This window comes from Chiloscyllium plagiosum, chromosome 3 (genome assembly GCF_004010195.1).
Source record: "Chiloscyllium plagiosum isolate BGI_BamShark_2017 chromosome 3, ASM401019v2, whole genome shotgun sequence".
NCBI lineage: Eukaryota > Metazoa > Chordata > Chondrichthyes > Orectolobiformes > Hemiscylliidae > Chiloscyllium > Chiloscyllium plagiosum.
In genome coordinates this window covers 72994944-73022425 of record NC_057712.1, presented here as the reverse complement: position 1 = coordinate 73022425, position 27482 = coordinate 72994944, and the positions used below count along the sequence as shown (strand labels likewise).

The 27482-nt window shown below is 37.6% G+C and overlaps 1 protein-coding gene across 8 annotated transcripts in view; it reads right to left on the bottom strand.

Moving 5' to 3' along the window:
- Positions 1-27482, bottom strand: part of fam184ab (family with sequence similarity 184 member Ab) — a 118635-nt gene that overhangs the window by 29545 nt on the left and 61608 nt on the right. For 4 of the 8 annotated variants that reach the window (XM_043684368.1, XM_043684362.1, XM_043684372.1 and 1 more), the window contains exons 10-15: positions 23232-23385; positions 20973-21100; positions 17206-17390; positions 5929-6046; positions 1210-1314; positions 826-1031 (exon numbers count right to left, since the gene is read on the bottom strand). In XM_043684368.1, coding sequence (XP_043540303.1) covers positions 826-1031; positions 1210-1314; positions 5929-6046; positions 17206-17390; positions 20973-21100; positions 23232-23385 — 896 coding nt within the window. Of the gene's footprint in view, positions 1-825; positions 1032-1209; positions 1315-5928; positions 6047-11312; positions 11460-17205; positions 17391-20972; positions 21101-23231; positions 23386-27482 lie in introns of all 8 variants that reach the window. The other 4 variants (XM_043684387.1, XM_043684376.1, XM_043684381.1 and 1 more) reach the window with 2 other exon arrangements.

The window sequence follows — 27482 nt, the reverse complement described above, 5'->3', positions numbered from 1 at the left end:
GAGCAAAAAATCTGTCTATTGCTAATGTTGCAGTCACCTTCAGGTTAGTGCGCTCTAACACTTGTACAAAGGCAAAGTACACATGCCACAAGAGGGAATAAAAATGAGCGTTTCAATCAAAACTTCAAAATAATAGCTGAAGACATATCAATTCAAACTTAACAGTACTCACTATCAGGTTATTAAAATGACAGTATTAATGACACCTGCATATGCATTAGAAGCCAGTCATTAAGTTAATGTTAAATTCATGCATAAATTGCAGAATGAGGAGAAAAGTACACTTTGAGCTTGAAATCAAAAAGTCATCCATTTTAAAGATTTTTCTAATCTTAGCTGTATAACTGAATAATGAATTGTACATGTACAGTTTGCAGAGTCACCTCTATCCCCATCAGAAATAGAAGGGGGGAATCATTTGGCTCTTCAAGATTACTCTACTGTTCAATTAGATCATGGCAGATTGCCTATGTCAATTCCACCTTCTTGCCTACACTTTCCTATATTTCTTGGTATCCTAAAATCCAACTGTGTCTACCACGAAGATGTGAACAATTAATATAATTCTCTCTGGAGCTGAGAATTCCAAAGATTCAGCACATCCTTTGAGAGAAGGCATTACTTCTTGTCTCCACTCTAAATGGATGACCCTTAATCTGGGACCGTGATCTCTACTTATAGACAACCAGGTTAAATTTCAAACCTGTAAAGCACCTTAAGAATTCAATATGTTTGAACTGGACCACCTTTCATTATCTTAAATTGTAAGATATGTAAGCCTAGACTACTCAATATCTCATGTTGTAAACTGGAGTTGGTGCTCACCTCAGAAATCTTTTTGCCTCTTTTGGAGGTACTGTCTGGGGGAGAGGTTTGTTGCTATTGAACCCAATATCATGAACTGGAGAATTTGGAATTGGTTCCAGACGATTATGCTGATGCTGCCCATTTCCTCCTCCAGCAGATTCCAAAGCACTAAGATTTGGGGCACTGACAAACCGATTAGCAATTCTTTCATTCTTTTTCTTCTGCTGCATAGAAACAGGAAAAATTCATAAAAAATTATTTTTAAAAAAATTCAGTTAAGTTTATTACATTTACAATGTAAATATTTGATTATAAAATTTGAATTGAATGCAATAAACACAAGCTATGGGTAACAACAGAATACTGAGCTGATTACAAAATAAATACTCCTTGGAGACAAACCTTAGCTAGAGGATTGATAACTCCTACGTTAGGACTAGCATTAAAAACCTTGTTGAAATTTGTTTCTCTGTTCACCAGTTCCAGCTGGTAAAATTTTTTGTCATCCTGTTAAAAGCAAATATCAAAATTTAAAATATGCATCTATATCTATGCCTGTTCACAATTTGCATTGATATCATTGAACACAACACAACATTCTAAATAGTTCATAAGACCTTAGTTAGAGAAAAATTAATACCAAGGCTCAGAAAAAGATAGTAGGACAAAAACTTGGCCAATGAAGTAGGTCATTGATATGGTCATTAACCATAAGTTGGTCTTATAGGAGCAGACAAAAGAAAAGCATTCTAGAGTTTAGAATCAAATTGGACAGAAGAGGCCCTTTGGCCCATTGAGTCTGCATGGTCAAAAATACACTAAATTTACATGAGTCCCACTTTTCAGCACTAGGCACATAAGCTTTGAGTATTATGACACTTTGAGAACTTTTTACAGGTTGTGAGGTTACCTATCTCAACTACCCTCTCAGGTAGTGCACTCCAGATCCTTACCATTCTGGCTGAAAATGTTTTTCCTCAAATCCCCTCTAAACTTCTTGGTTTTCCCTTAAAAATTATGTTCCCTTGTTATTGACTCTTCAACTAAGAGGAACAGCTGCTTTCTAACAAACCTGTTCACGCCCCTCATAACTTGATAACCTCTATCAAGTTTCCCTAACTTTTCCACTCCAAAGAAAACAACTCAAGATTACCCAGCCTTGCTTTGTCGCTAAGATGCTCATTTCAAAGCAATATCCTGATGAATCTCCTCTACACTCCTCTTAGTCATATCTTTGCAGTGACCAGAACTACACACGATACTCCTGTTGTGGCCTAACAAAAGTCCGGGTACAACTCCAACATAATTTGCCCAATCTTATAATCTGGCGTCAATTGATTCCTTATCATGCCCTTCGACCAATATCCATCTGAGCTTTCACTCATTGAGTACTCCCTTGCCTTGTTACTTCTTCCAAAGTGCATCACCTCAAACTTATCAAAGATAAATTCCATCTACCTAACTGACCAATCCATCTATATCCTTCTGTCACTCAAGATCTTCTTCCTTACTGTCAACCAGCTGGTCAGGTCAGTCTTTGTGTTACCTGCATTATTTATAAATATCATAAACAATAAGGGACCCAGAATTGATCAAGCACATAAACAATCTTTTACTACCACTCTCTGTCTCTTGCCACTAAGCACATTTTGGTTCCAACTGGCCAAGTTACCATGTGTCTTTTTTTATCTGTCACCCAGGTTTCACTGAAATCCATATACACTACATCAAGTGCACTACTCTCACTTACATGATTGAATTTTTTTGAGGAGGTAACCAATCAGATTTGTTCGATATGATGTCCCTCTCACAAAGCCACGCTGACACCCCCTGATCAAACCATGCCTGTCTAAATGGAGATTAACATCCTCCTTTAGAAGTTTGTCCACAAATTTTCCTACCACTGTTGTGAGACACACTGGTACGTAGTTTCCTGGTCTATCTCAACCACCTTTCTTGAAAAGTGAAACCATGAGTTGTCTTCCAGTCGTTGTGGTTCTGTTCACCGAGCTGGGAATTTGTGTTGCAGACGTTAAGTGTTCTAATGGAGAATTCACCACAAAGGTATACAGGAAAGCCACTCACACAGACCAAGTCCTGAACTACAAAAGCAACCACCCCAACACACACAAAAGAAGTTGCATCAAGACACTATTCAAAAGGGCCACAACACACTGCAGTACACCAGAACTGCAAAAAGAGGAAGAAGAACACCTATACAATGTATTCGCCAAAAATAGATACCTGCGCAATTTTATTAACAGATGCCTAAGGGAAAGACAACGGAACGAGGACATGCCACAACCCAAAGGACTAGCCGCACTACCATACATCAAGAGCATTACCGAACTGACAGCCAGACTACTGCGACCACTAGGACTCATAACAGCACACAAACCAACAGCCACTCTCAGACAACAACTCACCAGAACGAAGGACCCGATACCCAGCATGAGCAAAACCAATGTAGTGTACAAAATCCCATGCAAGGACTGCACAAAACACTACATAGGACAAACAGGAAGACAGCTAACAATCCGCATCCAGAAACACCAACTAGCCATGAAACGACACGACCAGCTATCCTTAGTAGCCACACACACAGATGACAAGCAACATGAATTCGACTGGGACAACACTACCATTATAGGGCAAGCCAAACAAAGAACAGCCAGGGAATTCCTAGAAGCATGGCACTCATCCACAAACTCCATCAACAAACACATAGACCTGGACCCAATATACCGGCCACCACAGACGTGCAAACTCCACACAGTCAGTCGCCTGAGGCGGGAATTGAACCCGGGTCTCTGGCGCTGTGAGTCAGCAGTGCTAACCACTGTGCCACCGTGTCGCCCACAAATGCCGGAGGAAAGATCACAGAAGTGCTTCACAGGAGGCTCCCAAGCACTGAGGATGTCACCTAGATAGGGGACGAAACGTCGGCAACACAAATTCCCAGCTCGGCGAACAGAACCACAACGAGTACCCGAGCTACAAATCTTTTCACAAACTTTGTCTTCCAGTCCTTTGGCACCTCCCCGCTGTGGCCAGAGAAGAATTAAAAGTTTGGTTTAATGAATAGCAACATGAACTGAAGTAGGTTAAGTAGGGAATGGATGTTTAAATTTGCGAATGAGTTGTAGATCAAGTATTCTCCTAATAGTAGCCCTAGATGGTGTAGAAATATTTAAGTACCAATGCAGTTGAATCAACCAGACGAGAGAGATTGGAGCATAATACTGACTTTTATCTTGTAGGTGGAAAGTGTTTCAGAAGTTGGGAGTAAGTCACTCAACGTGGAACTATCAATCCCTGACCTAATCCTTGGAGACACAGCATTTATGTGATTGATTAAGCTCAGATTCTGGTGATGCCTACGATTTGAATCTCATGGTTAGAGATTTGAATGTCAAGGAAAGGTGATTAGGTTGTCTTTTATTGGAGAGGATCATTGCCTGATACTTGCTTGGACCTTATCGGCCCAAGTCTGAAAATTATGCAAGTTTTGTTACTTGCATACCAGGAATAGTTCATTGTTTGAGGAATTCTGAATGAAGTTCATCACTGTGCAATAATTAGCAAACATCTCCACTTCCTCCAGAAAATAAGCTTTATAAATACCTTGGGGCTGAGAGGACTGGTCTCCAACAAATATAACCATGATTTTAGATATTCCCCTTAATCCAAATGATTTCAGTTTTATTGGGCCTGAAGGTTTTGAATTATAGGCTGGCAATTAACTTCTTTGCCTGGCAATACTGGCTATTTCTGTGACGCATTAACTGGCTCAGGGTGAAACTTCTGGTCCTAGTTTGAAAGAAGTTCAATCAGATAGAGCTGCCAGCCAATCAAAAACAGTTACACAGGTTAGGCATTTATTAATTAGAGTTTCGAAAACTGATGCGTGATAATATTGAAACAAACGATTCTGAGAGGCCTGGACAGAGTAATGTTGAAAAGATGTTCCTTTCAGTGGAGGAATCTTAAACTCCAGACATAGATACAGAATACGGATATTTGAAACTAAGTTGTGAAGGAATTTCTTCTGAGAGGGTAGTGAATGCTTGGAATTCTCTGCCCCAGAGAACTGTGGAAATCATGGAAAGTATTCAAAGAGAAGGTAGAAAGACATTTGAAATATTAGGGAGTTGAGGTCCATGATGAGCTGGCAGAAAGCTGGCAATAAATTAGTCATGATCTTATTGAATGGTGGAGCAGGCTAGAGGGGCTGATTCCTGCCTCTCAGGTTCTTATGTTCCAATAAGCAATGAAGCTTGGGCAATAAATGCTAGCCTAGCCAACAATGCTCATATCCCATGAATGAATTTTGAAAAGTCCACAAGAATGTAGGAGAGAAAATATAGTTTGATTATTTAAATTTCCATATTGCAGACTACAATTTATTGAGGAAGCGTCGTCATTCATTAGTAAACATTTTTCGACTTCTAGAAACTGATCAACTCTTGTTGACAGGTCTTGACAAGTTGGACAATTCCAAGGGTTTATGCACCATTTACACACAATCTTCTCCATCGTTAATATTTCCAAAGGGCAACTGACCTCTTACTCTAACATGTCCTAGGACCATTTTAACAGGGTTACCCTAGTTTTCCAAAAGAAATGCACAGAGAATTGACCTGCTTAAAATGGTCTACATCTCCACACTCCAGTTCTCCAAAATCCCATTTCAATGGAGGCATCTTAAAGTGAAGGTCACTTAAATGGTCAGCTGACTCTGGAAACTGCACATACACGAACTACAGACTGCCTCCAATCCCATTCTTGTGAAAATGACAGCTGACTGGTTTGGGGGAAGGAATACAGCTTCTGTTGTCTTATGGCACTTTATCATGGCTGAGATCCTCATTTTCCTGGCAACCATCAGAGCTTAGTTTGCCTAATGTGTAACTGGTCATAAACTCAATTTAAAAGTCACCGATTGATTAATTGAAATTTAAACTTTAAAAGTTTAAAACATAAATATATAATATCATCATGATTTTGGCCCAGAAGGTCAGAATGTAGTCTGTAAAAGTACTGTACAATGAGGTAATTAACAACCACTTTTTCTTCTTGGCCAGAAGTCAGACAATACATTCAAAGCTATTAATTACTCACCATCAATTTTTTCGCAAGCTGATCTCTTTCGGTGATCATTTCCTTTAATTCAGTGATTAGCTGTAAATCCTCTGTTCTTGATTCTCTGTTACTGTACTTTTCTTCAGCCTCTTCTAATCTGGAACAACACAACAATATTATAGGCCTTCTGCATTTTGCATGAAGGTTAAGGTAGTTCAGATCGTGATGAATCCACACTTTTCATTTTACATGTGCAGGAAAATCAGTACATCAGTAAGAAAGAAGATCAACACAAGGCGATTTACAAAACCGTAGAAAACAGACACATATTGGACATGAAACTTCTCATTCACTCATGCAGCATAGTGGGAAATCACTCAGCTAATTGTGTCTGTGCTGGCCGAAAAGGAGCCATCCAGCCCAAAATCCACTCTGATTTTTGGTGTGTTGCAACTTATGGACCTTCATGTGCCTATCCAAAATACAGATAATATTTAAATGTTAAAGGCTGGCTTCCTCCAACCTTTCAAAACAATGATGCATCAGGTGCCATTGGAAACAAAATTCATTTAAGTCCCCTCTAAATCGCCAACCTCTTATACTAATCCTATGTTCCCTCATTACAGGTTTCTCAAAGAGAATAGGGCTTTCCTATCCACTACTTCTGGAGCTTTGTAAAGTACAATTTTGCTTCAACTACAGATATACAGTAAATCTAAACTGAGGATAACTATACATGGGGTGGGGGGGGGCAAAGAAAATCCATTCTATAACACCAAAAAGCCTGACAATTCTGCCTTTTACTAAATAATTTTCCTTTCCCATTTCCTCTCTTTTCTTATTTCTACCCCATTTTTCCCTTCATCTTTCCATTTTCTTCTGATGAGCCTGGAATGCAGGAACTACATTATTATCACAGGCTCAGACTACTGCAAGGATTAATGCCAAGGTACAACAATTTACTGAGCTGTCAAATCGCATGTGAGGCTCAACATAAAAAGAACTGAATTCAAAGCTAAGGCTTTTTGAAATAGAAAAAACCTACATGAATCATAACATTTCAAGTATTGCAAAAGGAGATAAGACCATAAGAAATAGAGTAGGGAGTTCAGTCCCTCAACCAGATCATGGCTGATCCAACAATCTATACATCCATTTCCTTGCAATTTTCCTGTAATCCTTGATTCTCCTACTGATCAAGAGTCTCTCCGCCTTAAATAAAGTGTATTTGGGAAATTAGTGAATGTTATAAAACTTTTAATAGTTGTTCTCATAATTATTGACTATTTTCCCAAGTTAGGTTACTAAAGGTTTGCTGCATAAGGGGAAGAGTGTAAAATTACAATGATAAGGTGAAAAGGATTTGCTACAATGAATGACTAAAATCTTCATTCAAACAAATCCGGTGCAAAACCAAACAGCCATTCAAAGGTTAGTTGGGAAGCAAGCAAACAATGGACATTTTTCTTTTTGTTTGCGTAGATGATTCATTTCAGAGCACAGCTACACCATATTTTAAATGACCCACTTTGTTTGGCCTACATGGGGACTTACAAGTTGCTGTACAGCCTCATTGCTTACTGAGAACTTTGGAGCTGAGTGGTTAAAATGCACTGATATGATTGTTTAATGATTGAGAATTTTTTGGAAAATATGTTGAAACATTTACAGATCATTTCAGTAAACGTGAAAATTACAGACATCAATGTCAATTGTGCTCCATCACTTTAGAGACTATTTTCTCTGTTTGCACTGACATGTCCGATAACGAGAACGGAATGTCTAAATGCTACTTTAATTTTTCATCAAATATATGGCACATAAAATTGCTGCACTTTCAAAGTGTTGGTTGCCAAAACTTGAGAGCATCAATATTGCCTATAAAGATTTAAAGGCAACATACTGTGGATTTATTCTTCTAATTGTGAAAATCTTTGCTGTGATCTGGATTAGGATTTGTTTGGCTATTATTGTTTATGTTTATGTAAAGGCCACTGTCAAACATGCTGGTGAGAGAAGACAGAAAATATTTGCCTTTGAAATATCAACTTCCTTTACCAACTTTATTGCAACTAACAAATGTAGTAATTACTAAGCTTAGCAAAGTAATATTGTAAGTGACAAACTAATAAGTTAAAATAGAGAATTTCAATATTATACACAATATACTGCACAGGAACAGGCTGATTTTGCCCAATTGCTTGTATGCATCCTTGTTTATGCTCCACACAAGCCTCCTCCAACACGAGTTCATCTAAACTGATCAACATATTTGTCTCAAATACAGAAATTGCTGGAAAGGCTCAGTAGGTCTGTCATGAAAGATCAGTTAATGTTTCAAGCCTTCCTCAGAATTTGTCGATTCATTTCTCGCTCATCAGCTTCTTCCTTAATGATGATAGTTTAGTGTATGGTACAGGCATTATATGTAACGATGCTGCCACCAATCCTCTTCCCTTTGACTGGGTCTGAGGACTTGATTAGTTTACAGTGTTAGAGGTTCAACCACTAATAAGAGGTTCTTGCCTGAATGAAATGTGATTTATTGCATAATAGCAACTAAGTACCATTTTTTTTTAGGATGTTGAACATTGTTACAAATGCAATGAGGAAAAATGTGGATTATAGATCTTCATGAGAGCTAAAGACATTCAACTTAACTCCATCCAAGCCAATGTGAAATCACCTGATTAGTTGGAGTCTATTCCAGTCTCCAACATTAACTCTTTCAAAACCATGACTTTGTACAATGGTATTAAAACAAATGAGGTTGCATAAAAATGACAAAATACCTATTTCAATCTGGGGTGGAAATTGGATAAGCAGGAGTTGAGGTCAGCCCTCTGATCTTAGGAGGGAGAGGCCTGGGTAATTTTAAGTCTCTTATTATCATGTGCATGCTCTGTTTTGTTGCTGGTCTAAAACCAGCTGGAAGCATCAGCTGGCTGGTGGACTGGTATTAGAATGTCAAGCATAAGAGGATGACACCAAGGCAAAAGCAATTTGTCCCAGCACTCCAGTTATAAGGAACAAGCTCAAGAAGGATTAAATGTTCCTTCCACATATGGTCAGCATTCGTCTCCTACTTAACCCCATCAAAGAAAATGAATGAAACTGAATAAAACATTGGCATCTGAACCCCAACTCTTCTGCCCAATAGGTTCTCCAAGTGGAGACAGTACAGTGGTTGCCTTGTCAGTCAATTGGCTAAAATAACAGCTGGATCGTGATGAGATCATCAGGGCTAAATCTGCACATTTGATAAGGATCTTGTGGACTGGACTGGGTGTTCTTCCTCACTGCTCAGAAGAGCATGTTAAATGGAATACAGCATGAAGAAAGCACAACACTGTTAGATAAGACTTCCAGCTATTTTTCCCAAGTCTGCCAGCATAAATCAAGTGGGCTGGATTAAAAATCCCATTAAAGACTATAATCACAACAGTATGAATAAGATTAAGTTGCATCATGTTCTAGTAATCCTCTATGATCCTCATATGACTTAGATTTAAAATCAGCCAAAACAATTTATATATTAAAAAATTCTCCTTGCTCATAGTAATAGGAGTTTTACAATGAATTCAATTGTTAATTTATACCAAATCAAATATACAGCAGTATAGAGCAACAAAATGCACATTTAAATCTGACACCAGTTTGGCAATGTCAGAAAGAAATTTAAATTAAAATTATCTGCACACCTGGTTTAATGTCAAACTTGGTCTCTTTTCCACTAGGTGCTACTGCATGCTTGGGTCTAACAGTAAAGATGCTATGATGTCTTATGCCTTAAGTGGCTATTACATAAATGTATGCTTCTATAGTGTATCGGAAGTCATTTCAGTGTCACTTTGAGGGGCAGTATATAACAATGCAAAATGATAGAGTAGGCAGGTGAAACAAGGGAACATAATTATCATAGCCAAGACAATGCTCAAGTAATACTACAAGTTTTTCCAGCAGTTATCATTGTATAACCTGGATTAGTGCAGACACCATGATTAGACTGGGTCTAGAATCAGTCAATATTACTCTGTACTGCACAAGGCACCAACCTGGAAACAGGTCTTAGTCTAATACTAATTATGAAGAAATTACTAGCAGCTGTTATCTGGGACATAGTACCTGAGAATTTGGACAAATATAAGTTGATCAGAAAGCCACCAAAGATTTACGAAGATTAAGTCACAATAACAAATCTAACTGAATTGTTTGAGTAATTAACAAACATGGTAGGTTGAGGAAGTATCTATTAAGCTAATTTACATGAACTTCCAGAATTTCAACAAAATTCCATCTCAAAGACAGTTAATAAAAATAAAAGAACAAGGAATTGAATCCATTGGTTTTGTTAAAGAATTAGTTACAAGGTATGGGCAATACATTAGGGATAATGGATATTTAAGTTGTCAGCATATCAATAATGGTGATCCCAAGAGATCTCTATTACCATGTCAGATATTCAGTACATCTTTAAATAACTTGGTTGATGGATTAACAAGCTTATCTTCAAGTCTGCTGGTAGCACTTCAGTGACATAGTCATTAGTGTAGATAGGAGCAGAAATTTCCAAAATAACTAGTTTAGATAATACTGTGGCAGCTGGAGTTTTAAGTGGATAGGTACAAGGTCAACTACTTTATATGTAAGCTAGATCACAATATTTTTTAAGTGGTGAGAAATTGGAAACTGTAGAGGAGTAACAAAACTAGGGGTCCAAGTGCAAACGTTACTGAAATCTAGTTACTACATACAAATAAAAGGCTTCTGGAATGTTAGATTTCATCTCAGAACAGTTGGAATACAAAGGTGGATAAATGTTATGGCTAAATCTCAGTTAGAGTTTTAGGCTGCTGCACGTTGGGAAAAATGTATTGGCTTTGGAGAAAGTTCACCTTGGATACATTAAGGTGATACCAAGGTTAATTCAATAAGGAAAGCAAGTAGCATGCACTTTATCTGTATTTCATAAATGCAGGAAATTAAGTACTGATTTAATTAATACATTTAGAATAATTTATAGGGTGTTTGCAAAAAAAAAGCTATTTCTTTGGAGGTAGAGTACAGGCACAAAATCTTCAGATTAGTTGTTTAGATTAGATTTATTCAGCGGCTATATCAGAAAACTCTTCATAAAATGGAAATCCCTCCTCTGAATAAAGTTGTCAGGCTAGATCGAATTAAAATTTTAAAAAATGATTAATAGATCTTTGTCAAGCAAGTATATTAAGAGTATGGATACTGAAGATACAGATCAAACACACTCAAACTGATTGGCTTGAATGATTAAATGACCTATGCCTTCTTCAATGTTTTCATCAAGTTGCGTATTCTCACAAATGTTGAATAAAAATGTATTATCCTTCCTAATACTGTAACTATTTAAGTTCCAAAATCATTATTTAAAATGCTGCAAAACATACAAGATTTCCAGAGAAGAAATTTTATCCTTAAGGAGATCCTGTGCCTTGTTGAAGTCTGCTAGCATGCACTGAGTTTCCCGGATGTGGGTTGCAGTCATTTCATTTATCATCTTCTCCTGTTTCTTTACCATCTCCTGTTCATAGATCCTGTTTAAAAAGAGACAAAGTGAAGCTAACTCCCAATTTTACTTAATAGCAACTAACATAAACCTAATCTAAAATTATATCCATGCCCTTCCAACTTATTTCAAGTTGCCAGAATCGCTCAGGTAAATAGAGAAAAACAAAGTAGACAATGTAAAGTTTTGCCTATACTTTTCATACATAGGGCAGGGTCAGTCAAAACTTCTCATTTTAGCAATGTTTCTGTAACCTCTTTTTGCTTCAACAGAGCCCTTTAGTGCTTAATACCTCTGAGTTTTACATTTATTATCTACTTAAGTTTTCATTTTCTCCACTTATTTTCGTTAGACAGGTAAAGTTCAGATTTGATGCCTGATCTGTGTTCAGTTACAAAACAGAAATTGCTGGAGAAATTCAGCAGGTCAGAAAGCATCTGTGAACCACTGGAAGGGTCACTGGATTATAAACATCAACTGTGCTTTGTCTCGACAGATGCTGAGAAACCTGAGAGTTTCTCCAGCAATTGAATTTGTTTCAGATCTTCAGCACCCACAGTTCTTTGTTTTAGTCTGTGTTCAATTAGTTGCCAGCTTGAACAATTGCAGGAGGTGCTACTTTGTTTTTAAATTCATTTGTGGAATGCAATGTTGCAAGATAGACAGAAATTTATTGTCCATCCCAAAACCCTTGAGGTGGTAGTGGTGAGCTGTCAGTGAGTTCCCAGAAATTCTAGGTTGTGGACAGAAACTAACTGGAGTTCCATGACATTTCTAACTCTTGTTTGCCCAAAGTTGCTTATTGATGTCAGGAGAGCACAGAATGAGGCCAGTTGATCAATTGTAAATGGACTAACTTTTCAAAAGCACTTCTCATTAGTCCCACCCTCCTGCTCTTTCCCCATAACCTTGAAATTCTTTCTCCCTTCAAACATTTATCTAATTCCCTATTGACAGTTACGACTAAATCTGCTTTCATGACCATTTCTGCAGTGCATTTATTGTAACAACTGCATGAATTAATTTTTCTTCATGCTTCTGTTGATTTTTTTTGTCAAACATCTTAAATTTGTGAAAGTATCTACTCTCATAGGGAAAATAAAACCCAGATATTTTGAATGCTGGGAGATACGTATATAATCACGGAGACTTTGAATCCAGGTAGTGCGAACAATTTGAAAAGCAATAGGATATTAGTTTATTGTGTTGAATTGATTAGTTTAAGGATAAAGCAGTCTTACTAGAATTATATTGGTGAAGTTAAACCAAAAGTATCATATTCAGTTTTGTCTTCTTCCCGAAGGAAGGACACAATTGCTGCAGGATAAAATGAAACAAATGCTCATTAGAATGGTTCCTTGAATGATCTAAGAGGAACTGCCTCAGGAATATATTTCCAGGAATTTAGAAGTATGAGGAATGATCTAACTGAAACATGTTAAATTCTTTCAAGCATAACTGGGCAAATCTTTCCTCCATTTTTTGACTGCATGGAATCAGTGTCATAGAGTAAGGAATCCACCATTTCGTACTCAGATAAGGTGTCCTTTCTAAGGCTAGTCCTTTCTTTTCTAAAAGCTGTTCCTTGGCTCAAGGGTACTCTGTCCTTGATTTTTTTTCTCAGAGGGGTAATAAACCAGGCTGGGCTCCGATCAGTCTGGTTTCGTACAGAGATGAAAAGGATTTTGAGAGGCCTTTTGTTTATATGTAAATAGATGAGAAGTCAGGCCAAAGTGGTCATGTTTTAAAAGTGACCTGTAGAATGAAAGGGGAATGGTCAGCTCTTTAGCTAAGCAGTTTAGTTTAGTATACATGATTCGGAGATGCCGGTGTTGGACTGGGGTGTACAAAGTTAAAAATCACAACACCAGGTTATAGTCCAACAGGTTTAATTGGAAGCTCACTAGCTTTCGGAGCGACGCTCCTTCATCAGGTGATTGTCGCCTAATGAAGGAGCGTCGGTCCGAAAGCTAGTGCTTCCAATTAAACCTGTTGGACTATAACCTGGTGTTGTGTGATTTTTAACTTAGTTTAGTATAGAACTGGTTGAGAGTTCAACAGTGAGCTGCCTGGAAACTTTCTCTTTCCTTTGGCTTCTCTAACTTCAACCTGTAAGCATCTGTTCCATTTATACGGTTTTTCAAGAGGGTTTGTTTATTGGGTCTGTTGTGTATATTCGGAACAGCATAATTAAGTCTAGTTTGAATAGACTGAGTTCTGTAGGGGTTCTTTATTTGGTTGCTTGCGTTTCATTGTGTAATTTTGTGAATAAATTTTTTGTCTGTTCTAAACCTGGTAGTCAATCTCGCTAACTTACTCCGGGTAGTTTTCACTGTACACTTACTGAAACAAATTGCAAAGTTATGGTCTGAGCTGCCTTCTCAAGAATGTTTTGAATGGTCTGGCCTGGTCCATAACAAAGGAGAAATGGTCTTCACTCAAAGAGTTGTGAATATTTGAAATTCTCTATTCAAGAGAGATCAGTATATTCCTGCACAGCAAGGAATTTAAAGGAAACGGTGATTCTGCAAGAGGTGTATCTTGATTGATGAATAATTATGATCTTGCTGAAAGAAAGAGCAGAGTGAAGGGCCCAAATTGCTTATTTCAGCTCCCACATCTTATATTCATATGAACCTTATATCTCTGGAAATACTTTTCCTTATCTAAGGAGATAAACTCAATCTCTGTTTCAGTAAGTGAATTATTTTACCTATGCTACCTTACTAGTAAATCTCCATATTCTTTATTACCTTGACATCCTTCATAAGTTATTCAGAGTTGGTCGTAATACATCAGCTGGAGTCTAACCAGTTTTTATTTTGCTATGGCTTGAACATAAACTCCTCGTTTTTGTTCTAAATCAACTGAATTTTCCGATTTGAGACAAAAAGCTTTTCCGAGTGAGATACACAGCCAGGAACCATGGTGTTTTTTTCTCATGCAATCTTCCACTCTTCACCTCCTTTACAATGCACTGGGCTCCTGGGGCAGGGAATGGCATGTAAGCTGCTTGGTTTTCTCAGTGTGGGAAGAAGGTTAATTATCTACTGAAAGTTTAAGTGCCAGCATCCTCTTTTCTGCTACCTCATACTTACAGAGCCACCACTCAGACTTGCTGTGCGCCACTGGATACGTCTGTCATCAAGACTTATCAACCACTCTCACTATTGTATACATCATGGCCATCTCCTTTACTGTTCAATGTTCTGGGGAATCATGAAAAATTGGGTGTTTCCTCTTCAATGTTAAAAGGACTGCAAACCACAAAGGTTGGCAGCCTCCAAGTGAGCACAAAATTAATAGCTGCTGAAGTAGTAAACCAAAAGCTGTAAAGATCATCCTGTGTAGATGTATAAGATGTATGTATGTCCCTATACACAAAGCAGGATAGTAAAATACAAATCCTTGATGTGCCTGAGCTCCAATATCAGGTACTGAAGGGCTGAAGTGGTGTGTGACTTAGTCCAACAGCAGGCACAATGATGTCATGGTACTCGTGGGTGCTCACAACTGACTTGTGTGGATGGAGTATGGGGGTAGACAGTGTCCATGGAGCACGCAGTGATGTTGTGAGGAAGGTGGGACTGCACGAAGGCCCGGAGAAGGAAGCAGTGAGCTGCAACTTCCTGGTGGCCTGCTCTGACTTTCAACTCAAAAATTGGTGCCATCTAGCTTCTCAGGGAAGGAGAAGAGAATTGAGAAGCTGCATAAAAGTGAGTTGTGATTGCATAGAAATAAAGTAATGGTACTGATTAGTGAGATTCTGAAGGCATTGTTTAAATCTTAAGTGGAAAAATTGGACGTATTTTCAAAGTGTACCTTTTCACTTCTTTGCATTTAACTATTTATGTTTTTGTTCACATTACTGATTTGTCCATATCCTTCTGAAGTCTGTAGCTATTCTATTCATGAATTTCTACATGCCAGTTTCATGTTCACTCCAGCCTTTGAAATTACATCCCAAATGCCTGAATCGACAAATTATTTTATAAGAAATAAAAATAATCCCAACACCTGTCCATGGGGGATCTTACTCCAATTTGACTTCAATTTCAAAGATACTGTCTTCTACTATAGTCTGCTTTCAATCCTTCAACCAATTTTGTTTCTGCAAAGTTAATGTACTTTTAATCCCATGCGCTCCAATTCTTAAGATAATTCAGGCCATTCAGCCACTGTGTCATTAAATATAAACATGCCTGATCAAACACTTGCTTTCTCCCTCCCCCTGCCCCTCACACTATCTTGATAACCTGTTACACCACTGGGAATAAAAAAAATAATCGACCCATACTTTAAACATACTTGAGCAGCAAACTTCCACAGACCTCTGATGAAGAGAATTCCAAAGATTCATCACCATCTGAGGAAAGAAATTTCTCCACAACTTGGTTTTAAATGGTGTCCCTCTCATTTTTAAATTGTGCCTCCTGATTCTCAACTCTACACCAGGAAGAGCATCTTACTCTCTCCTCTCTTTAGCTATTCTGTAGTTTTCAATGAGATCAGCTCTTGGTTCTTTGCAACTCTAGAGAACACAGGTCCATTTTGCCTAACGTCTCTTCATTGCACAGTCCCACTGTCTCAGGAACACGTCTGGTGAACCTCCACTGTACTCCTTCTATGGGAGGGATATCTTTCCTGAGCTAAGCAGATCAAAGCTGTACACAGTACTCCAGGTGTGGTCTTTCCAAGCTTTTATATGACTGAAGCAAAACTTCATATGCCTGTACTCAAATCCTCTTGTGATAAAAGCTAACATTTCATTAGCTTACATAATAGCTTGGTGCACCTGTATGTTAGCCTTCATTAATTTACATATCTAAAACTTCCAATCATTTAAAAAACAGTTTGCACATCTGTTCTTCCTACCAAAATAGATAATCTTACCCTTCGAATGTTAATTCCTCTATCAAACCCGAATTTGGTGCTTGAACACAGTTTTTGAAAGCCCATGCACCCAACTACCTTCATCAATCCTGTATTTAGCATTTATGTCACGAAGTCAAAATTCACATTTAAATAACAGGCATCTTTCAAAGTACTGAAGGTTTGGCAGCATCTATGGAGAGGTATCTTCTAAAGGGCCAACAGTTTCTAGTAGAGAGGAAAGAAATTCATTGACATTGTCAAGCCACATTCCTCTAACTTCTCTAGCCGCTGGTTCATGTGTAGCAATAATTGGAGATGCTGGAAGTGAATGTGTCAGTTTAACGTTGGCATGTCAAGTCTGCAGACTCAGAGCAACTGTGCGTTGTTGTCAAGAATAATTTGCACGTTTCTTTTTCATGTCTCATGTTTGTAAATATCACTTTGCATCACTTAATCCACCAATCAATTGTAAATTAAACATCATAAGTGGATAATTTATGTTAAACCAAACAAACGGAATATATATTTAACCAGTCTCAAATTCTCATCACAAAGTAAGAAGGAATCAAGAATTAGCCAGCTGTCTCCTAACTAAGGAGAACAGGAAGGAGTTGGAGGAGTTGTAACCAAAGGCAGCACCTTTAAACCTCATCTTTCAATGCTTGCAGAAGCTAGATTTTGATTCATTTATTTAAATTACAAATTGATTCCTGTGCTGGACATTGTATATTTGAAAAATTATGAAGTGCAACATTCAATATTTCTATTTCCAATTGCAATCATGTTTTTTTTCTGATGAGAACTTTTCTTTATAAAACCTGATCTGTAAAGAAATGTTCAAAATAATTAACCAAACAAAGTTTTTTTTAAAATCAAAACTGTTTGATAAAATGGTTTACCTAATTTTCTGGTTGACTTCACTTCGTATCTTCAGAACTTCATTCCCTTTGTACTCTAGCTCTTTGGTCAAGGTGCTCAAATTGTCATGCATAGACAGGCTCTCCTCATTCAGTTCTTTTATATGGTCTTCACAACGCCGTACTTCCTCTTGTAGATTAGATATTCTGCTCAATAATTCTTTCTTCTGGATTGTAAAAATAGTTCTATATATTAACAAGCATAAAGGTGTAATTTTATGAAATGCACATCCATTTCTAAACTCACACAAGAGGATGCACAGCATCCACCCAATTTTTTTTATTCACTTGTGGGTCATGGGCAACATTACCTGGCCAGCATTTACTGGCCCTTGAGAAGATGATGTTGAGATGCCCTCTGAACTGTTGCAGTCCATGTGCTGTAGGTAGATGCACAATGCCAGTAGGGAGTGAATTCCAGGATTTCGACCTAGTGACAATGAAGGAATGGCGATGCATTTCCAAGTCAGGATGGTGAATGTCTTGGAGGGGAACCTGCAGCTATTGGTGTTTCCATGTGCCTGTTGCCCTTGTTCTTCTAGATGGGAGCAGTTGAGAGTTTGGAAAGTGCTGTCTGAGGAGCCTTGGTGAATTTCTGTAGTGTATCTTGTAGATAGCACACACTGCTGTTATTAAGTGTTGGTGGTGAAGGGAATGGATCATGTCTGTGGATTAACATGAGAAATTCCAAAAAGCTCTAAAGGGACCAAATGGCTCAAATTTCAATTCCATTTCCCCCATCAAAAAAATCCATAAACACAATGTGCATCAATTATGAAAACTTTATTAAAATAACAGCTCCATTCAACTCATTCTATTCATCAGTTCCTATTCACAAATACAATCACAATGATTAAATTCATGACTCAAATTAAATTTTCACAGAGGTAAGGGAGTAAGAGAAAGAAAAAGATACTTTTTCAGGAGAATACAAATGGTCCTCATAGGGTGCTGGTTGAGGAGAGGTGAGGGTATGTGTGAGGGGTGAGAGCTGGAGGAATATCCCTATTCGAATTGTACAGTACTCCTTCAAATCTAGCTGAAAATGTGTTGCTGGAAAAGCAAAGGTTCCTGAAGAAGGGCTTATGCCGGAAACGTCGATTCTCCTGCTCCTTGGATGCTGCCTGACCTGCTGCGCTTTTCCAGCAACACATTTTCAGCTCTGATCTCCAGCATCTGCAGTCCTCACTTTCTCCTCCTTCAAATCTAGTCCTGGGACAAGTTTAGTCGAGCTAAGGCATTCTTTGAGAACATTAAGGCATGTTTGTTGGAAATAGGCAGCTGTTGGAACTGTGAAAAGGCAGGTTTGTGTGTTAGACGTGTATAAACACTGTAGGACTGGCAAAATTCTCAATAAACAATCCAAAAAATTGGAGTTATAAAAAACCAGCTATTTCAGAGTGCCTGTTCATATAAAACCATTAAAGAAGTTGTGTTGAGTTACTGATTTCCTGAATGAACAATGACAAGGAGAGAGACAGTGGCATAGTGATGGAATAGGAATTTATAGAATCCTAGATTGATGTTCTGGCAAAATGTGATAGAGACAATGGCAGATGGTGAAATTTGAATTCAATAAAAGTGGGAATAAAAGGCCAGTTAATGGCAACCATGTAAACTCTGTCGATTGTTGTAAAAATCCAACTGCTTCAATCATATTCTTTACGTAAGGAAATCTGCCATATTATCTGGTCTGATGTACATGTGATTCCTGACACACTGCAATGTGGTTAATTTTTAACTTTCTCTGGGCTATAAGGGATGGCCAATAAATGCTGACTTAGCTGGTGATGTCCACTTTTTTTTTAAGACTTCATTCATGGGATGTGAGTGTTGCTGGTTGAGCCAACATTTGCTGCCGATATTCATTCATGGAATGTGACAAAGTAAAGAAAAAAACTGGGATGCATATTGATGGATAACTCCAACTGCTTTTTGAATGGCATTGTATTCTTGACACAAGGAGTTAAGCATATAAGGGTTAAGCACTTAAGTAACATGCTTGTTTTCACATGGGATCAGTTGAAGTAATTTCAATCGTATTGACATTTTTTTGTTACCAGTATTTTTTTCCCTCTAATAGTGGCATCATCAATAGACACTGTCAGCATGTTGCCTCAGGTTAGCCCATGTTGAAATACTAACTGAGTTGGCATGGCAAAAAACATGGCAAAGTGTTATGGTTAGGAAGGTGTAAATTCACATAGGCCCTATAAAAAGCAATGGGGATAACAGATGACATAGGACAGCACAGAGTTAAGACTGTGGGGATGGGTAGATGAGCATACGGACTATCCAGGACCATAGAGATTATCAGAAGGCAAAGGTGCATGAGAGGTCATAGACATTGGTAGAAGAGAAAAGGGTGACATAGATTGAGCAAGGGGAGTTACTTTTGCTCCTTAAACTTTGTTTTTAAAGTTTACACTTTTAACTTTTAAACATTATTTTTAAACTTTGACCATTGTGTTAGAGTCCTGAAGCAAGCTTATTGCCCTGCCCAGTGGGAATTGACATCCTCAAGTCCTTCCTGGGTCACTGTATCGCAATTTAGCCTGCCCCAAATCCCTAGACCAAAAAATTGTAAGTGCAGACAATGATTTTTAAAGTTTGGTTTCATGTAACTAGGGTGGCTCTTGACTCTGCACACCCAACACAGCAATCAAAACTAGGTCTGAATCTTTGGCTGTGTACTAAAAGCAATTAACAATTCCATCAATGTACAAGAACAATTCTTCTGCACTTACCAAATAACTGCTCATCATCCTTTTAATTATTCCCCATTATAGCATTTCAACTAATTTGCAAGGACATAATGTCTCTGCAATTGGTGATAAGATGGGAGTCATAAATCATCCTGTTAAGAAGTTAATTAGGTTGGAAATATACAAATAATCTCGTTGGTATAATTGAATGACTCTGTATTTAGTTTTCTAAACAAACACAGATGACCACAACGAGTTTCAAGTGCAGGTACATCATTTTTGAAAGAAGCAAAAGTTTAATTTGTCAGAATCATTCACAAAGTTGGTATGTTTCCCATAACATTTTCAATTAACATAGTGATAAACTGCACAAAAGGAAAATGCAACTGGAGAGTTCTCAACTAACACAAGCAACATTTAAAAAGAAATTCATTTGTGTCAGTACAAATTATATGATATAATTACTTATTGGCAAATTGCATCCAATTTGAAGTGCGCATAGGTGAATTTTAGATATTAATATGGTGTTGGCTGACAGAGAGTTATTTTAAAGCGTAAGAGATAATGAAGTGAGGATAAATCAACAAAATAGAGCAATGTTCACAATTCCCAGCGTATAATTCTTAATTCACATCAATTTGGAGATTCTGCAAGAAGGGCATATTACTCACAAAGTGAAAAAAAATGTCCAATCAAAGAATCTCTCTCTATTATTTTTGTGCATCTGTGCCAACAACCACCAAGAAGTGAATGTACTTTACTGCAATGGTCAGAAACTATACTGCAATGGCAACGAACATAGAAATAAAATTTCAATAAAAATATTATGCAATTCAAAACAAAAATCATTTTGGTCTTCTGGTTTAACTTCAAGGTCACATCAATTATCGAAACAAATCTCATTCTGTGGTAAGATAATTATATTTGAACTAACCATTCTGAATATCATGTTTAAGTAGCTCCATATCTAGAATCATTCTTCGATATGTGGAATAACAGTATAAATGCTTTTCTTTTAAAATATAGAATAATAAACTAACCCACCTGCTGTCTGTGCTGCTCAACAGTCTGATCTAATTCCATCCTCACAGCTGCCATTTCCTGCTGGTTATTTTGCCTCAGTTTATCCATTGCAACGGAATGTTGATAGTTGAGATCTGAACGCAGAGAGGCTGGAAAGATCATACAATATGGCATTGATATTTTAAACATCTTAACATAATTCTAAGCTATTGTGCAAATATATGAACTGAGAAAACAAAACTTACAAGAGAAAGGAAAACAAGGTTGTCAAGATTATTTGCATCTTATAATGACATTTTTAAAATAACTCTACCTGTCTGAACTTTTAGAAAGTAAATATCATAAAGAATGTAATATCATCCTTGCTTTTTTTTCAAGTTTTGCATATTAAAAATAAGAACGCTGTGACATTTTCTTCTTGTTCTTTATCCTGATGATCACTAGGGACCTAAAACTAACTTGGTGTTCAATTGATTTTTGTCTAACAGAAGATTAACTATTCTGCAGTAAAGTTCAAATAATTATTTATTAATATTGCAATACATGTTATTTTAAAATGGGAATGTATTTTTCCCAACAATTTTAAGGGAAGAAATGCTCTACATTATAGGTGATTTTGATAAGGTAAAGGACAAAACCATTTACAAAGCTAAGCAGAGATGTAGACAGAGAGCTATTTTCTAAGATGCAAATTAGAACAGAATGTCCCACCAGAAATATTACTTCAAACAGAACTTACAATACGTTTCAAAAGGAAACAGATAAACATTTGATTAAAAGATTCAAATATGCTGGTAGGGCAATAGAATGGCTTTAACTGAATAGCCAATTGCTAGATTGACTGAATATCCTTCATCTAAACAGCAAAATTCAATGATACGCCAGTTATGCATAGAAATGAACAATCTAAAAATGAGTTAATGTATCCACGTTGTAAGTGTAAAATGGACAATCTAAGAATATGACTGAAAGAGATTCATGCCTGGAATGAGAGGCACACCAAGCCACTACGAGAGACACTGTTTATCAGTAAAATTAAATATCTCACAATCTTAAAACAGATCTATGAAATCACATTATTTCTTCTGGGGAACACATTTCTATTCATACAAAACTGAATAATTGCTTTAAGGTAGATGACGCAGTGGAAATTATTTATTTAAAATCTGGAAATAAAATTTAAAAGGCATTTCCATATATTTTCATTTATTTGCTTCCTGGGAATCAAAGTGTCAGTCTCAGAATCTGAGTGAGGTTAGACATTCTAAAATGCAAAAGCGGTGTTGGCCTTCTCAGTGAAACATTGATATTTCTGAAGTTAATTCTTTCAGTCCAATTCAACAGTTGCAGCTGACAGCTTATACTTCTGGGATGCCAAGACTGATTTCACTAGCTATGGCTTATTTCAACCAGTAGGAAGGGATGCAATGAGTGGCACCAAGCAGACAGATGTGCAGGACTGCTCAGTCAAATTGTAACAGAATTCTTCCAGACTACTTTCAGTCCTATAACTTGGCAAGTCTGAAGGGAACTGTAATGATTCTGGTACTACTTTAAGTGATGGGGTATCATATGTTACTGAAAGCTCACTTCAATTCGGGGAAGGTCAGTAGAAGTTGAGAACTAGAATCCAACTGAAGTCAGCTGGTCAGCAGTTGGACAGGGCAGCTCTGCAAGCCTTCCACTGGCTGTATTTTTGATGTCAATTACAAGGCTCCATGCAGCAACTCAACAAGTTTGCTCTAACAATCTTTCAACTCGTGACATGGATCATTTAGCAGAATAAGTGCAGCAGCCGCATGAAAACACCACCACCTGCACATTCCCCTCCATTGTGACCTAGAACCAAATTGTTCCTTTAATTGTTTTGCTGGGTCAAAATCCTAGAACTCCCTTCCCTACAGCACTCATGGTATACCTACATCACACGGACTGAAGAAGTGTAAGGCAGTGGCTCCAAACAACTTTTTCAAAGGCATTTAGAGATGGGAATTAATTGCTGATCTATAACAGGTCAACTTTTACTGCACAGATGAATTAAAAAAAACTCAGAACTTCTCAAGAGGAACACAGGCCACCTTTAATAAAGTTGCAGCAAAATCATATCAACAATTCAGTTGAATTAGAAGAATATTGTAAGCATGTATACCAAGCTGAGGGCTCTTGTGGTACACTGGTAGTTTCCCTACCTCTGAGCAAGAAGGCTCAGTTTCAAGATCCACCAGCTCCAAAGATGTAATACCATATATCTGAACAAATGGATTGACACCATCTACATACCAAGCAGTAATTTCCCTTCATCCTGCAGCTCTGCCCTCAATTCCTGTAGTTGTTGCTTTGCTTCCTTTTGTAAAGCCTCCAGGTTCATTCTCTCGGCTTCCTTTTGAGCTTGTATATCTTTCATATGTTGCTGGTTCAAACATTCTTCCAATTGCTGTAAGACATAATGCAATTACATTATTTACTGCTCCATTCAATTTCTTCTTCAATGGCTCTTTTCAGGTAACACCATTAGATGGCAAATTACAATTTCAGATTTTCAGAAAAAGTAACATTTATTCACACAGTGGCCTACAGTTCAAAATACAAAATATACTCAAAATTCTGGATACTACAATCTTTTATGAACAGAGCAGTTCATGATCCATATTGAAAATTTGAGACCATAAATTTTCAATTGGACACAGATGAAATTTCAATGAATTAGTAAATCAGCTACTGCATAGATAATCTCTCAATATATTTACTGAAAAGACAAGAAAATAAAGAATTTTATTTTAAACTTGTTAAAAACTTATGTCAGCCTGATGTTGGAAACACAATGTAACACTTTAATTGATGAATAGCATAATACTATAATAAAATGTGGGAGCAGAAGGCACTCCATTCAGCCCATCGAGTCTGCTCCACCATTCAATGAAATCATGGCTGCTCTGATAATCCTCAAAGATTGCTTTGTTGTCTTTTTCCCATAACCCTTGATTCCATTACTAATTAAAAATCTCACTTAGCCTTGAACAACAACCTAGCCTCAGCAATCCTCTTTGGTGAAGAATTACACAAATGCACTACCCAATGAGAAGAAATTCCTCAACTTTGTTACAAAAGGGAAATACCTTACTCTAAGGTTATGCACTCTGGTCCTAGACTCTTGCGCAATGGGGAAACAACCTTATTTCATCTAATCTATCAAATCCCCTAAGAATCTCGTATACTTCAAATTAAGTGACATCCCATTCTTCTAAATTCCAATGAGTGACAGTCACAACCTACTCAATCTCCCCTCAGAAGACAGTTCCTCCATACGCATGCCAGCATATCTTTCCTTAGAATTGGGCCCAAAAACTGTTCACAGTACTCTAGTCTTGTACAGTTTTAACAAGACATATACCACTCCACCTTTTCCCACCCCATTCCCTCTGAAATAGAGGCTAACATTCCATTTGCCTATCCTTTTACCTGTTGGACTAGAATGCCAGTGTGTGGTACCTTTTCAAATAGTCTCTGAAATCTAAACACATTAGATACATTGCTTCCCTTTATACATTCTGCTTGTTCCTTCCTTAAAGAAATCTAATAAATTTGTCAGGCATGATTTCCCATTTGTGAAGCCATGCTGACTCTGCTTGATTATATAATGTATTTCTAAATGTTTTGCTATCAAATTCTTTGTAACAGATTCTAACATTTTCTCAATTACAGACATTCAGCTAACTGGACTACAGCTATTTTTCAACTCTTTCCCATTTTAAATACAGGTATTACATTGGCAGTTTCCAGAATTAGTGTTCGTAGAGGATTATTAACAGTTCATCCACTATCTCTGTACCTACTGCTTTTAATAACCTAAGATACATCTCATCAGGTCCAGGAAATTTAATCGTCTTTAGCCACATTAGCACTTTTTGTCCAATTATACTTATTATATTTGTTTCCTTTACTCTTTTGGCCTTTGAATATTCAATCATTTGTGTGCGTCTTCTACTGTGAGTATTGATGCAACATATTTATTCAACTTCTCTCTATTCCCTGGTCCTTTATTAATAGTTTCCAGGTCTCGTTCTCAAGGGTCTGCTGCTTGACTTTGGTCTCTCTCCCTCTGCCTTTTTATACACAGGTCGCTCTGCTATAACGTGCTTTCCGTCAACACAAATTTGCTGTGACGCGATTGACGAATTACGCACGCTGTTTCTAAAATGCGAACTTTTAAAATGTGCATTGGCTATAACGCGATTACATCACTGACACTTTAAGCACTGTTTCTAAAGCACGATTTTTCTATAACACGGGGTTGCACAAGAACACAACCATCGCGTTATAGAAGGACCGACTGTATTTAAAGGGTCTCTTTACATCTATTTTGATATTACTTGCAAGTTTATCCTCAAAGTCTACCCTCTTCCTCTATTATTTTTTGGGTCGTCTTTTGCTCTTTTATCTTAAAAGTTTCCCAATCCTCTGGCTTTTTGCTGCATTGCACTGTTGCTTTTCCTTTGAATTTGATGCTATCCTTACCTTCCCTGGTTAACCACAGTTGGTTATCCCCTTCTTAGAATCCATCTTCCTCACTGGAATACAATTTTGCTCTGGGTCATGAACTATTTTCTTAAAATTCAGCTATTTTCCCTCAATGGATAAGCCTTCCATAAGATTTTCATAAAGGCTCATCCTTTCCCATAACTATTTTAAAACTAATGGAATTATGATCACTAGACTCAAAGTGTTCCCCTATCACTTCAGTCACTTGCTCTTATTATCCAAAAAAAGGTCATGTTTTGCTTCTTCCTTCGTAGGAATATTGACATTTTGATAAAGAAAATTTTCTTGAACACATTTAACAAATTCTTCACCATATAAACCTTTAACAGTATAGTAGTCCCAGTCAATGTTTGAAAAATTAAAATCATCTCCTATTACAACCTCATTATTCTTACATATATCTGAGATCGCCCTACATATTTGATCTTCAATTTCCCTCTGTCTCTGAATCGTCTGGTACTTCTCCAGAATCCAAGGGTTTTTTGAAAATTATAACCAATGCATCCGCTCTCTGTAGCTACCTCTTTAAGGATCCTTGGGTGCAGGCCATCAGGGCCAGGGGACTTATCTGCCTTTTACTCCATTAGTTTGTCTGATACTACTTCCCAACTGATGGTGATGGCACTTAATTCTACCCCTGCATTTGTTAATATTAATGAGATGTTTGAAGTATTTTCCACTACAAAGACTAATGCAATACATATGTTTAACTCCTCTACGATTTCCTTGTTCCCCATAACCATCTCCCCAGATTCATTTTCTAAGGGGCCTATGTTCATTTTGAGATTGTTACCTTGGAGGTTCTACTTTTTAATTAGTTCTTAACTGCTCAAATGTTTTCAGCAGAACCTCCACTCTAGTCATAGGGTCATAAAGCAAAGAAACAGACTATTTGGTCCAACTTGTCCATGCTTACTGGATATCCTAAACTGACCTAGTCCCATTTGACCCACATCCCTCTAAACCTTCCTATTCGTATATCCTTCCAGATTCCTTATAAATGATGCAATTGTACCCACCTCCATCACTTCCTCCGGCAGCTTGTTCCATATACACACCACCCTCTGTGAGCAAAAAGTTACCCCTCATGTCCTTTTTAAATCTTTCCACTCTGACTTCAAACTTATGTCCTCTAGTTTTGGACTCCCCTACTATGGAGAAAAGATCTTGATTACTCATCTTATCCATGCCCCTCATGATTTTATAAACCTCTATAAGGTCACCCCTCAGCCTCCAACACTCCAGGGAAAATAGCCCCAGCCTATTCAACTTCTCTCTATAACTCAAATCTTCCAATCTCGACAACATCCTTGTAAATCTTTTTTGCACCCTCTCAAGTCTAACAACATCTTTCCTATAGAAGGGAGACTAGAATTGTGTGCAGTATTCTAGATGCAGCCTCGCCAATGTCCTGTACAGCCACAAACCACACTGTCTACCAGCTACTCCACTTTCCAGGAAAAATGCACCTGCAGGCAACACCACCAACCCCCTCCCCATCTTGCGCCCCCATAACCAGGTCTCCTTGTCTGGCAACGCTCTCCAGAGCCGTACCATTAACTGTATAAGTCCTACCCTGGTTTGCCTTACCAAAATGCAAAACCTCACACTCATCTAAATTAAATTCCATCTGCCACTCCTCTGCCTATTGGCCCATATGATCAAGGTCCCTTTGTACTCTGAGATAATCATCTTCACTGTCCACTATACCAGAGCCCTACCATTAACTGTATAAGTCCTACCCTGGTTTGCCTTACCAAAATGCAAAACCTCACACTCATCTAAATTAAATTCCATCTGCCACTCCTCTGCCTATTGGCCCATATGATCAAGGTCCCTTTGTACTCTGAGATAATCATCTTCACTGTCCACTATACCACCAATTTTGGTGTCATCTGCAAACTTACTAACCATGCCTCCTATATTCATATCCAAATTATTTGAATAAATTATGAAAAGTAATGGATCCAGCACTGATCCTTGTGGAACACC